The following is a 12554-nucleotide window of genomic DNA, read 5'->3' on the forward strand; positions in this document are numbered from 1 at the left end:
ATTGGTGGGTGGGATGGGATCCCGTCCACTATGTGGCCGAGGCTCCCACTCCCCAGCCCTGAGGCCCAGGCCCAGGCCCAGGCCCAGGCCCAGGCCCAGGCTGGGGCGGGGGTGGGGTGGGGATGGGGGCACTCACTTGACGGCGTAGGTCATGCGGTCGGGCCGCATGCACCTCACCATGCACAGCTTCTGCAGCGCCGTTTTGTTCTTCCACTCCTTGGGGAAGATCTCCTTTTCGGGGGCTTCTGACTCCACGAGCTTCTTCCACCGCTTGGCGGATCCCTCGATGTCGCTATCCAGGTTCTTGAACTCATCCATCTCCGAGAGGGCCTGGGGGCAGACGGCCTTTCAGCTCTCCCCCGTCCCGGTGGGCGCCTTCCCCGCGGGCTCCGGGAAAAGCATGACCCTGGGGCCTGTCGCTCAAACCATGAGCGGCTGGGGATGAATGGCTGGGACGAGGGAGGAATCTGATCGGGGATGCGACTCCTGGCTGCTTCTCGGGGGCTCTGCAACAGGGGCCCTGCTCATCCCAGGGGGCCGCCTTCCTCTGGTCTGTCTGAACTGACACAGTGAGGGCCCCAGGATTCTGAGGAGTAGCCTTGACACTTTGCATTTTCCTGGAAGTGAGGGGAAGCGGTGGAGGGGCGACCCCTGGACACACCCTGGGGCCCATCGCGGCTCAGCTTGCCGCCTGCAGGGACGTGATGGTGAAGTTGCTGCGTTGCAGTAGGACAGCAAAATCCCCGTGAGCTGGCAGGCAGCCCAGCAGGGCCTGGTCCCACCTCTGAGGCCTCCATGTTCTACTGAATGTTACGGCCGGGAGCACCTTGTAGACATGTCCAGGGCGAGCAGGAGAGGCCGCGAGGTGGGGAGAGAACACAGTGTTCAAGTCTGAAGGCCAACCTTGATGCCGCCCCATCCCTGATGCTGCAGGAAGTCCACGGGTGACACGACCCCGGCCTTGAACGGGAACCGCAGAAGGAAATCCAGCTCCACCGGGTTCAGCTCCTTCTTCATGGACAAGACCTGAGGGGCCGTGGGGCTCGCTTAGATGTTGTCCTACAACAGGGGCTCACACCCCTTGCCTGCAGGGGAAGCACTGTCCTGCCCCTTTGGGGTCAGCCCAAAGCTTGGTCAGCACCTTGTTTGTTTTTAAATTGCGGTACAATACACACAGCATAAAAATGTACCATTTTAACCCTGTTACAGTCTAAAATCCAGTGGCATTTAGTGCATTCACACTGTTGTACAACCATCACCGCTGTCCAGGTGCAGAGCTTTTTCATCACCCCAGAGGCAAAGCCCCTACCCTTCAGCAGTCCCACCCTCAGGCAACCATCAGTCTACTCTCTGTCTCTACAGATTTGCCTGTTCTGGACATTTCCAGTAAATGGAATCATACAACACGAGGCCTTTTGCATCTGAGCGTGTTTTCAAGGTTCATCCGTGTTGTAGCGTGTGTCAGTGCTTCATTCTTTTTATGGACAAATAATGGGCCAGTGTACGGAGAGACCACATCTTGTTTACCCAATAGTCTGTCGTTGGACATTTGGGTTGTTTCTGCCTTTTGGCTGTTGTGAATAATGCTGCCATGAATGTTTACATGCATGTATTTGTTTGAATACATGTTTTCAATTCTTTTGGGTATATACGTTTTCTGGTCACATTTGAAGTCATCTTGCCACTTGTGCGCACAACCTCTCTGGGCTTCTAGCAGGCCCTGTCTTGGTCACTGAAGTGGCTCATTGGGCAACTGGCCCAGCCCCTCCATCTCAGATGGACAGCAGGGGAGCCGGGGCCGTGGTCACTGTAACCTCCCCAGTCAGGAGCTCACACGGCTGCTTTCCCAGACTCCACAGAGAGTTTCCCCTGAGTCAGGGTCTCTTTTTTTTTTTATCTTAGTAAAATAAAAAGTTCTTTGGGCCTGAAAAGAATACATTCTACTCTGGAAAATTAGGGGGAGCATCAAGGAAACTTACCTTGACGCCCTCTTAGCAGGGAGAGAAACAGTGAACCCGTTACTCAGAGATTCACATGGAACAGAAACCTCCTTAACCTGGACCCCTAATTCCAAGTTGGAGTTTGGATGGAAAGCTTGGTTGACACTGATGCCCCAGCTAGCTATGAAATCCGTGTTCCCAACAACACTTATAACACGGTGCAAACAAAGTGGCAGAGAGGCTGTTTATCAATTTAGTGGAACCAAAATCTTTAAATATTTCAGCAGGTCTGTAAAAACAGGGGGGATGTTTACTCGTTAGTACCTTTCTTTCCCATCCACAGCGGGCTAACCGCTGAGGCGGGACTGTCGGCTCGGCATGACTTCAAGGGACTAGAATGACGTCTCTCTTTAACTGACCTCCTCTTCAGTGGCTCCCACTGGGACACCTTCCCTGGTACCAACTCAAGAGCCCAGGTGTGTTCCGCATATTGTTAAAAATGCAGGTTTGGATCCACTGGGTCTGAGCCGGAGCCTGAGAATCTGCATTTCCAACCCCCACCCCCACTCTCCCCCAGCTCACCCCACGGGGCTCCGGTGCTGCCGGTCCAAGGACCACACATGGGGCATCGAGGCCAGATGTTACCTGAAATGCCAGCTGTGCAAGGAAGATGAGTTTGTCTCGCTCGAAGAGCCCGCGGGCTGTGTACATGTACACGGAGTAGGTGATCTCGTCCGTCAGGTTGATCACGCGCTGTTTGACCTCGTCGGCAGGGGCGGTCTTCTGGATGGCCTTCTCGAACACCACGTTGAAGGCCTGGTTGTTGGGGGGGGTCACCGAATGCAGGGGGCTTTTGCGGGTGGGCTGCGAGGCTGCTCCATGCTGCCCACGCGGGCTCTGGGGCACTGCTCGGACCCGGGTGCCGGTGCTGGTCAGGCCTGGTGCCCTGGCTCCCGCCCCCCAAGCCCACCTGCAGCCTGGGCCCCAGTGGCCCCAGACCCCGGGCCCGGATGCAGCCGCACCTTGAGCGAGAACTGGTAGATGGGGTTGATCTTGTTGAGGTCGTTCAGGATGAAGTACAGCAGGGACGCCCTCTCCGCAGCTGGCCGATAGTTCTCTCTCGCCTCGTTGATTTTAACTTCTGTGATTTTTGCCTCTTGCACCTCAAAGCAAACAATCAAAAAATGGGCAGAAGACCTATGTAGACATTTCTCCAAAGAAGACAGACAGATGGCCAACAGGCACATGAAAAGCTGCTCAACATCACTAATAATTAGAGAAATGCAAATCAAAACCACAGTGAGATATCACCTCATACCAGTCAGAATGGCCTTCATTAAAAAGTCTACAAATAACAAATGCTGGAGAGGGCGTGGAGAAAAGGGAACCCTCCTACACTGTTGGTGGGAATGTAAGTTGGTGGTTGCAGCCACTATGGAGAACAGTATGGAGGTTCCTCAGAAAACTGAAAATAGAACTACCGTCTAATTCAGCAATCCCACTCCTGGGCATATATCCAGGCAAAACTATAATTCAGAAAGATACATGCACCCCTATGTTCGTGGCAGCACTATTCACAATAGCCAAGGCATGGAAATAACTTAAATGTCCATCGACAGAGGAATGGATGAAGATGTGCCTGGCGGGCTTCCATGCCCCTTGACCCTGCCCCGGGCCCCCAGGGGCCCCCATGTGGCTACGGCTTCTCTTCTCAGTGACCATCTGCCCAGCTCCCATGCCCCCTGTGTGCTCCGGCTGGGGGAGGCGAGGCGGTAGCCCCCAAGATGGTCTTTTACCTTTTCCTCAATCTCGCTGGCCGTGTGTTTGGTGGTCTCCAGATTCTCAACTAAGGCTGTGTCTCCCAGAAAGTTCCCCGATGCGGCCGACAGACGGGCCAGCAGAGAATCTTCCAGCTCTTTCAGAACAATCTTAAATTCATTCTGAGACTTGGTGAGGTTCGCCTGCAGGAGGGGCAGAGACCCGGGAAGGGAAATCAGTCGCTGGCACGGCCTGGTCCTCCAGCTGGGGGGCTCGGGGGGCTCAGGGCCAAGCCCCGGGACTCGGAACGGGAGGAACACGGCAGGCCTGGAAGAAAGGGGCCGGAGTGGAGGCCCCCAAGCAGGGTAGGGGGGCCTTGCAGCTGCTTGTCATGGGCAGCTGTGCAGCAAGGACGTGGGGACCATGGGACATGAGTGGGGCCCGGGACCCCTGTGAGCCCACGTGTATGGCTCAGCCAACCAAGGAAGGGCCTGGTACACAGGGGCCGGCAGCAGAGACATTCTCGTGGGGCAGGAGTTCGGTGCTTTAGGGCAGCCCGGGCACCGCTGTGACTCCTGTTCTTTCAGTGAAGCCATCACTTGATTTAGAATTAGATTCGGGAGGCAGCCGGGGAGGAGGAGTGACTCATTCTGTCGTACCAAACACACTCAGTGTGACTAGCAGGGCACCTTCAAAGCCGCCAGACGCTGCGGTCACGGTGACCTGCCCCCTGCTGTCTCTGAGCTGCCTGCCCTGCTCCTCCTGTCTCGACATACCTTCAGCTGCTCCAGATCCGGGCGCTCTTTGGCCACCACGGCGGCCAAGAGCTGGTCCTCGAGCCCGTCCCTGGTGACCAGGAAGTTGATCAGGGTGCACTGGGCCTGCATCTCAGGCTTGTAGTGGGGGTTGAAGTACTTGGTGTGCAGGATCAAGCGGAAGTTGGGGTGGAACTCCACCTCTTTGTCGCCGATCTTAATGAACCTGGCGGTCGGCGGAGGGAGGGGTTAGGAGGGCCCCCGGTGACCAAGGGATGGCAGCACAGACAGACTGCCTTTCCCGCCAGCCTGGGAGGAAGGTCCAGACTTCTCAACGAAATGTTTCACTATAAAGCTGCTTAGAATAAAGGTCTTCCAGAAGCCATCGGCACAATTTTCCACTTAACCGAGAAGTATTTCCCCTCTAAATGCACGAAATCATGTTGGCATATTGTGCTGGGGTTTACACTGATTAATAAATAATTTGCAACTTGGAAAAAACCAAAAAAACAAAAAAACCCATCCCTCTCTGGGCTGTGACCGGCCCTTCTAGAAAACGCACCTGCTCTCTTTCTGGCCGGTTTGTTCTGATTATTTTAGGGGCATTTACTTGACTCTGGCTGCACATCTTATTCATCTGGAAGCCTCTGCAAAAACACTCTGGCCTGGGCTCCACCCCAAAGCCATTAACATCAGAAAGATGTTGACATCCCAATTCAGAACACCGGGACATCCCTGGAGCTCCCCAGGTGAATCTGATGAGCCGCCAGTGTGGGAACCCGGGTCGGCTCACCCACTGGGGGGGTCGCTTCTCTCCGGCTCCCCACTCTGCTCTCCCCTTTCTGGCCGAGCTCACATTTTGGGGGGCCTCTAACTTCAGCCCTGGGTATCACTACTCACGCCAGGCCCTTCTCAGAGTCTAGGACATCAGCACATTTATGTCACCTCTGTTCTGGGCTTCTGCCTGCACCCCTGCATTTATAGGTGGCTCAGATCAACTCCGACCTTTACATTTTTAAAGTTGATTTAAATGTTTATATTAGAAGAGCAATACAGGGAATTCCCTGGTGGTCCAGTGGTTAGGACTCCGAACTCTCATTGCCAAGGGCCCAGGTTATTCGATCCCTGGTCGGGGAACTAAAATCCCATAAGCCACATGGTGCAGCCAAAAAAAAAAAAAAAGTAATACAAGCTCAATGCATCAACCAGTGAACGGGTAAACAAAATGTGGCAGGTCCACACAATGGAGTATTATTCAGCCACAAGAAAGAATGAGGTATGGATACTTGCTACAGCTCAGATGAACTGGGAAAAGATACTCAGTGAAAGAAGCCAGGCACCAGTGTCCTAGATGCCACTGAATTGGTCACTTTTGGTTAATATTATGTTATGTGAATCTCACCTGAATAGAAAGGAATACTCAAGATTTGCAAAATGCATGGAAAAAAAAAAAAGATGACCATTAAGGATCGCGATCTGCAGGCAGTCGCTAATAAACTGTTGGTGTAGCCCCGCAGTTGCCAGTCTCTCCCCTGGGAGCTGGGGGTCCCTTCGTGTATTTTGCTGAAGCCCCTGCTTCCTCCCAGGAAAGGAAATGCCCCGCCCTTTCTCTCAGTCCGAGGCCAGACCTCAGCACTGAGGACGATCACGTGGGTGAACCCGCGGAGGTGGACGCTGCCACTCACTTTCCCTTTTTGATTGTGTTCCTGCCCAGCAGAGGGTCCAGAACCGGGTCCACGGTCTCGCCAATGTTCTCGATGAGCAAGGTGTGCCCTTCTGAGATGGCCTGCTCGATGATATCCAGGTAGCTGTGGGCACAGCACAGGGGCCGTGAACACCCTGGGGCCCGGTGATGGCGCAAGTGCCTGCCCCAGAGGCAACCGAGAGGGGTGACCGAGGGGCCAACAGCTCATTCCTCTCCCAAATGCCTCCTTCCCGAGAGGCGCTCAGGCCTTCTGCGTAAATCAGCCCCAGGCTGACAGGAGGGGAGGCGAATGTGGAGCCGCTTCATGGCTATTGAGCCAAACGTTCCACAGCTGCGTCTCCTCTCACTGCCCAGCACACTGGGAAGGCTCCCAGTGCAGCTTTGTCACGGCCATTGCTTCTCATCTATGACGATGAGAGATGGGAAGATGACCACCCGCAGCCTCCCGGCTGGCAAATGACCAGGCAGGACCATCGCAGGCAGGAGCCGAGGCCAGTGCTGTCCCCCAGCGGGAGCCGCAGGTAACGGGGGAGAGAGGAGCCCCGAGTTTAACTCTTTACTCCCCGCGCTGCTGCCCAGGGCCAAGTACTAAAAGAATCCACACGTGGGTCAGTGTTTGTTTTCAAAGACCCATCCATCCATTTAGCGAGTATGAAAGGCCCCAGGTGGACTTCCCAGCACCGTGGCCCGGCCGGCCGCCACCTCTGGAGCCCCTACCCCACCCGCCACGGCCCAGCACCTCTTCTGTCCCAGGCGGATGGCCTTCAGCTCGCTGCCATATTTGTTTTTGATCCACTTGATACCCTGCAGCTGGGCGTCCACGAAGAGGGGCCAGCGCTCCGTGTTGCACAGGATGGTGGCATTCTCTGTGGACATGCGGTCGCTGGGGAGCCCCTCGTTGTTCCAAGTGGCCACGTCTGCATCGTCGGTCAGCAGGCTCAAGGGATCCAGACCTTCTGTGATCGGGATGGGGACCTGCCGAGGGGGCGATGTGGCCTTACTCAGCGCTCAGCGGAAAGCGGCTCTCCGAACAACACGTGGGCCGCCGGGCTGCGTGGGGGAAGACAGCCATTCGCATCGCCCTGAGGAGCAGCTTGGAACCCGGCCAGAAGGGATGTCGGCATCGGCCTCACAGGGCCACCGTCTACATCCTCAGTGGCTGGAGCCTGCATCGCAGGAGCGAAGGTGCCATCTGGCTGGGGCTGCCCTGCCGGGGACCTCCCCAAAGGTCCTGAGTGATGGATGCGACAGGATCCCCTACCTTTAACTGATGTATGTAAGGGATCCAAAACCTCTCCATTAGCTCATTTCGATATTTCTTGGTGAAGTAGCCCACGTAGGAGACGAAGGCGGAAATCAGCAGGACGTCCCCACACAGCGTGACCCCCTGGCTTTTGAAGTTCTCCACCGACTCGGCCCAGCGGGTGTTTTCTGATGCTAGTCCTCCTACCAGCCTGAGATGGGGACAGGGGTCAGTGGGCGAAAGAGAAGCACGTGTGTCGGGTGGGAGAGAGGATGGACCGGAGGACCGGGCAAGGCGTGCCTCCACCTGTAACACGCCAGGGACCTTCCGGTTTCAAATGCTTACTCTGCTCGGCGGTTCAGGAAAAAACATGCTCTGGGGGAAGTTTTGGGGAATAAACGCTTGAGGGAAGCAAAACTAATGCTTTCTGGAGGCGGTTGGGAACGCCGAGTTTCCCTTCCCCACGGTGCCGACGTCACGTGGACGCCGAGGCTGTTTGACCACATCACCCACGTGCTGCTGCCAGGACGCCACTGAGCACGCGCGTGGGGCAGCGGGAAGTCCGGAGGCGGCCACCTGGCCCTGTGTGGAGTGGGGACTCCAGGGTGTGCCTCAGGCTTCTCAGGCCGCCGGCTCGAGGGCTGGTCCCTGACCCTAAATGGCACACCAGGAGTCTGAGAGCGTTGACAGGTTTGTGCTTGATTAGCCTGAGGTCCGGCTTAACCATCCTCCGAGCAGCTCTCCTTCCCAGGGACCAAAGACCACTTCACCTTGGTAGAGGTGAGTCCACATCCCACGGGAGGCCAGGCACACAGCCTGGGGGCCTCCCGGGGTTTATCTTATCACTTTGTGTATCAGAAAGTGGGGGCTGGGGGCCTTGCTGCCTCCACCTGGGGCATAGCCCCCCTCCCCCCCCCCCCGAAAGGCCATTCTGTGGGCCCGTCCCTTTCGGGGGGCGGCGTCTGAGGACAGGAGGGGTCCCTCGGAGGGAGTAAGGCACCTGTTAGCCAGCGAGATCACACTATTGGTGGCATCAGCCTCCTGCTGACACTTGATTTTCTCGGCTGTCGCTTTTTCAAATGCCGACGTCAGGTTGCTCAGGTTGGCGTTGAGTTCCTGAAGGAACAAGACAGACGGGCCCTGAAATCGGGCAACGCTGGGTGTCCCCAGCTCCCCTCCCGGGAGTGGGAGCAGCCGAGCCCTGGGAGGGCCGGGAACACGGCCGAGGCCGGCAGCCTCGGGGGTGATCAGGTCCCCACATCGGCCTGCGTGCTCCTGCGCTGCTCCAGAATTCATGGCGGGGGCGGTGCCGACCCCTCTCCAACGGAGACACGGACCAGCCGTGCCTGCAGACAGCACTCACAGCGATCTTGTTTTTGATGCGGGAGAGCTTCCCCTGCGCCTCGGCCAGCTCCGCGTTGGCCTCCTCCAGGGCCTGCCTCTTGGGGGCCACGTCGCAGTAGACCTCGTAGAAGCGGACGATGTTGATGCACCAGGAGCACAGGCCCGCGGCGGCCGTGGACTTGGAGCGGATGAACTCGGGGTCGAACGTCGGGTTGCCTTGGTAGGGCCTGGAGCAGGACAGCGGGCGCTGAGGACGCAGACCTCCCGCCAGCCCCGTCCCGCCTCCAGCTCCGCATCCGTCCGCGGCTCTGGCGCCCATTACAAGCAACGGGACGGCGAGCACATTTAACTTTTTTTTTTTTTTTGTATCTTAGTGATTACAGAAAGAAGAAGAAAAGAATGAAACTCGGAATTCTGGCCTCTGGAGTAGAATTTGGAGGGTGACGGGGAACGGAAGTAGTGATTTCAAGTCCTATATTTTAGATGATGGAAGAAAACCTGTGTTTTTTTTTTTGTTATCCTCTCTGTTCCTGCTGCTTTATATGGCTGGTCTCATTTTCATTCTGCAACAACTCCAGTCCCAGGCAAGAAGACTGGGGTTCGGGGGGGTCAGCAACTTGCCCAGAGTAACGCCGACAGGAAGTGTTGGAACCAGGGTTTCTTTACCAAGTTCTCACATCAGGGGCCGCGTGTCAGGTGCTGTTCTGAGTGCTGCCCATATGTCAGGTCCTGAAGCCGCCCCTGCCCTGGCACGTGTCCTCACCCCATCTGACTCTGGGCAACAGGCCCAGAGAGGCTAAGTGTCTCTCCCAAGGTGACACAGCTTGGACTGGGCAGTGCGGGGATTCACACAGAGCCAGGCTGCCCCAGAAGCCACCCCCGCTCCCCCGCACCCCACACACACAACGGGCCACTTCTGCGTCCCCTCAGCTCAGTGCCCAGTTTTCAGGGATCACCAGTGAGGCTAAGGCTCTAAGGATGAGAGTTACAAGAGGTGATGTTAAAAAGAAAAAGGGGTGATGTTGTAGGTGTTATTGTACTAGAGGGACGAGGAAAAATGCCCATAGATGCAGTTAAGATGCTCTAGAAACTAGAGCATCTTAACTAGAGTTTTTAAAATAATGGCAACGTCATTGAGCACAGCAGACTGAGCTGTCTGCAGGAAGAATTCTAAACGGACAGTTCAAAATAATAATTGAAGTGTGATTTGAATTTAGGTGGGGAACACGGCCCATCACCTCCTCACTCTGGCATATTTTACGCTTCATTTGGCAAATAGTACAACGGGTCTGCGTCTTTTAAGCACACTCCAGACAGCATGGGGAGGTGACAGTTGAGAAGTTTGCTGGGTGACAAGGAGAAGACATTTATCATGGCGTTATTTATGACGGCAGAAACGGAGACAGCCTAAACCCTCAGCAATGCAGGTATAGTAAGTAAATTACGGTTCATCTGCAGCAAAAAATCAAGCTGATCAAGTGTTTTGACAACATAGGGAAAAGTCTTTTTTCTCCCATGATGTTAAGTAAAAGATAAAAAGCAGAACAGATAATTGCATATACACAGTATTCTTTCAACTAGGGGAAAAAAACTTGAGAAAAAAGACTGAAAGGAAATAGGCCAAATGTTGACACAGGCTGCTCCCTGGAGGTGGGTCTGTGTTTTTCTTGTCTTTTCTCTTAAACTTTAAACTACTCCTTAGTCATCAAATGTTTTTCGATCGTCCAGCCCTCTTCCTCAACAGATGGAGCTGAGAGAGGTTGGAGTCTCACCTGGGGTCATGCGAGGGGCTCCCTTTCTCAGTTGGGGTCAGGTCAGGTCGGCCCTGAAATCGGGTTGCCAGGGGACGGCCAGGCAAAGAGTGTTCACAAGTGCAGTGCTCACCAATGCTAGCGCATTGGATTTATGGGTCAAAACGTGGGGGTCCCCCCTGTACACCTTTCCCAAGTCCCACTAGGACCCTTTGCTGGAGTGCTTGTACCTGGACAAATATCTCCTCAAGCAGCAAAATACAAAGAAACTATAAAGAACTAAAAATAATACATGCGTGCACAGTTGGGGCAAATTATGAACAAAAAGATACAAAAAGGCTAAAACCCAACTGCCTCTTCTGAGGTGTTGGAGCAAAAGCAGGGAGGGTCCTGTGCATGATCCCTGCACACAGCACCACCAAGGGGGTGGGCAGGCCACCTAAGCCCCCCTCCGACCCCACCCACCAATCCACCCCTGCCCTCCCCCCATTTAAGGGACCAGCTCACCCCCCACCCCCCGGGCAAGGTTGGGGAGACAGAGGGTGATGAGGCTCCCCACAAGCTTGGCATCATGCTTCACCTTGACGCCTGGGCAGCTCAGGGGCAGGCAGATTCGCCCAGACTGCTGCCTGCTGTCTTTGGGGGTCCCACCTCGTTCTGTGCCACCCAAGACCCTGTGCCGCCCAAGACCCTGCCCACCCCAGCAAACATAGACTTCCCTTGGGACCATGCAGGCCAGGGGCAGGCGGGACCACACAGTGCCTGGACGTGATGCGCTCCCAACAGGACGAGGACGGAGCTGACCCCATGGGGGCAGCCGAGCCCCAACTCACTTAAATGCTTTCAGGCAGGCCTCGGGGATGTGCTCCTTGTCAAACTTTTTCAAGGAGTCCAGGAAGGTGTCCACTTTGCCCATCATGATTTTCGCAGCTTTCCAGCTCTTGTCCTTGGGGATCTTGCCCCCGGGTGCAGTCAGAATCATCACGGCGGCCGTGACATTGACCACGGCGTCTGGGGGGGACCCGAAGGACTTCAGCTCTGTCAGGTTGTTCTGCAAAGACAGACGGACAGACTAGAATGGGGATTTAGCCCCGAGCAGGACCAGGAGGCCCCTGGTGATGACCCCACGGCGTCTCCTCTCTTCCTCTCTTCTCAGGCGTCGTGCTCCCCGTTTCTTCCCCCTCCTGCCCTCACCTTATTCAGAGTGTCAAGGGCCTCCTGCGCGGCCAGTAGGGCCGGCTCTGCCTTGGCCAGGTCTGTTTCACAAGCTTTTTGTTTCTCAGCAACATTCTGGAAGGAAGGCAGATGGGAAAGATGGGTGCAGGGGTCCATCTGGGGGGCGTGTGTGAAGGGGGGGCCCTGGGCGGTGTGAGGGGGCAAGGAGGGATGAGGAGGGGTGAGGAGGGGAGTTGCCCTTCGCTCTCGCTTGCTGGGTCACCGTCTGAAGCCCGCCTTTCCCCGCCTTGCCTCCTTTGCCCCGAAACACTCAGGTTAGAAGGAGCTGGGTGTCAGCTGACCTGGGACTCAGGGAGGGGAACTGTTCCTTCTCTTGGCTCCAGCTTCCAGGACCAGAGGGGAAACCTGGGGCCACACAGGCCACTCCCTGGCTTTGAGGCCTTATTTCTTGGTGCCCCTGTGTCATCCCTCCAGGATGGACCATTTCAGAGGTGCAGCCCATCCTCCCCTTAAAGTGAGAACATCTTCATTCACGCATGCACGCATTCATTCATTCATGCATGCATTCGCTCTTTGGGTCGGGAAGAACCCCTCTGAGCCTTCAGGCACCAGGCAGAGAGACCAGGAGAAGTTTGGTACCTATCAATCAGGAGTAGCACCTGCGTGACAACAGAGATGAAGAAGCCAGTCGGGGCTGGGAGCTTTTGCCGGGCAAGGAGGAAGGAGGACAGAAAGAAGAGGGTCTCTCTGCAGAAAACCTCCTGGAGAATCCCATTCCGTACCTTACTTTAGGGACGTGTGGGACACGACTCAGGGAACAGGGCATGGAAGGCACTGACTTGGCCGGTGGTGCTGGGAAGCTCCAGGCTTCCCTGGAGCATG

At 55.8% G+C, this 12554-nt stretch overlaps 2 protein-coding genes across 3 annotated transcripts in view; one reads left to right on the forward strand and one right to left on the reverse strand.

The window, feature by feature from the left end:
- PGS1 (phosphatidylglycerophosphate synthase 1) overlaps positions 1-10446 on the forward strand; it is a 67578-nt gene extending 57132 nt beyond the window's left edge. For both annotated transcript variants that reach the window (XR_014238375.1, XM_082371725.1), the window contains one exon: positions 9120-10446. The gene's annotated coding sequence lies outside the window, so the exon portion shown is untranslated. The remainder of the gene's footprint in view (positions 1-9119) is intronic.
- The window catches only part of DNAH17 (dynein axonemal heavy chain 17), a gene marked incomplete at its 3' end in the record, with an annotated part of 118884 nt that overhangs the window by 17559 nt on the left and 88771 nt on the right, over positions 1-12554 (reverse strand). Inside the window, exons 58-70 of the mRNA XM_082371732.1 lie at positions 11691-11786; positions 11330-11547; positions 8765-8972; positions 8402-8517; positions 7420-7612; positions 6898-7133; positions 6139-6261; positions 4475-4679; positions 3737-3901; positions 2963-3103; positions 2586-2756; positions 904-1026; positions 137-330 (exon numbers count right to left, since the gene is read on the reverse strand). Of these exons, the coding sequence (XP_082227858.1) occupies positions 137-330; positions 904-1026; positions 2586-2756; positions 2963-3103; positions 3737-3901; positions 4475-4679; positions 6139-6261; positions 6898-7133; positions 7420-7612; positions 8402-8517; positions 8765-8972; positions 11330-11547; positions 11691-11786 (2189 nt within the window). The remainder of the gene's footprint in view (positions 1-136; positions 331-903; positions 1027-2585; positions 2757-2962; positions 3104-3736; positions 3902-4474; positions 4680-6138; positions 6262-6897; positions 7134-7419; positions 7613-8401; positions 8518-8764; positions 8973-11329; positions 11548-11690; positions 11787-12554) is intronic.

This window comes from Balaenoptera borealis (genome assembly GCF_965194805.1).
Source record: "Balaenoptera borealis genome assembly, chromosome: 20".
NCBI lineage: Eukaryota > Metazoa > Chordata > Mammalia > Artiodactyla > Balaenopteridae > Balaenoptera > Balaenoptera borealis.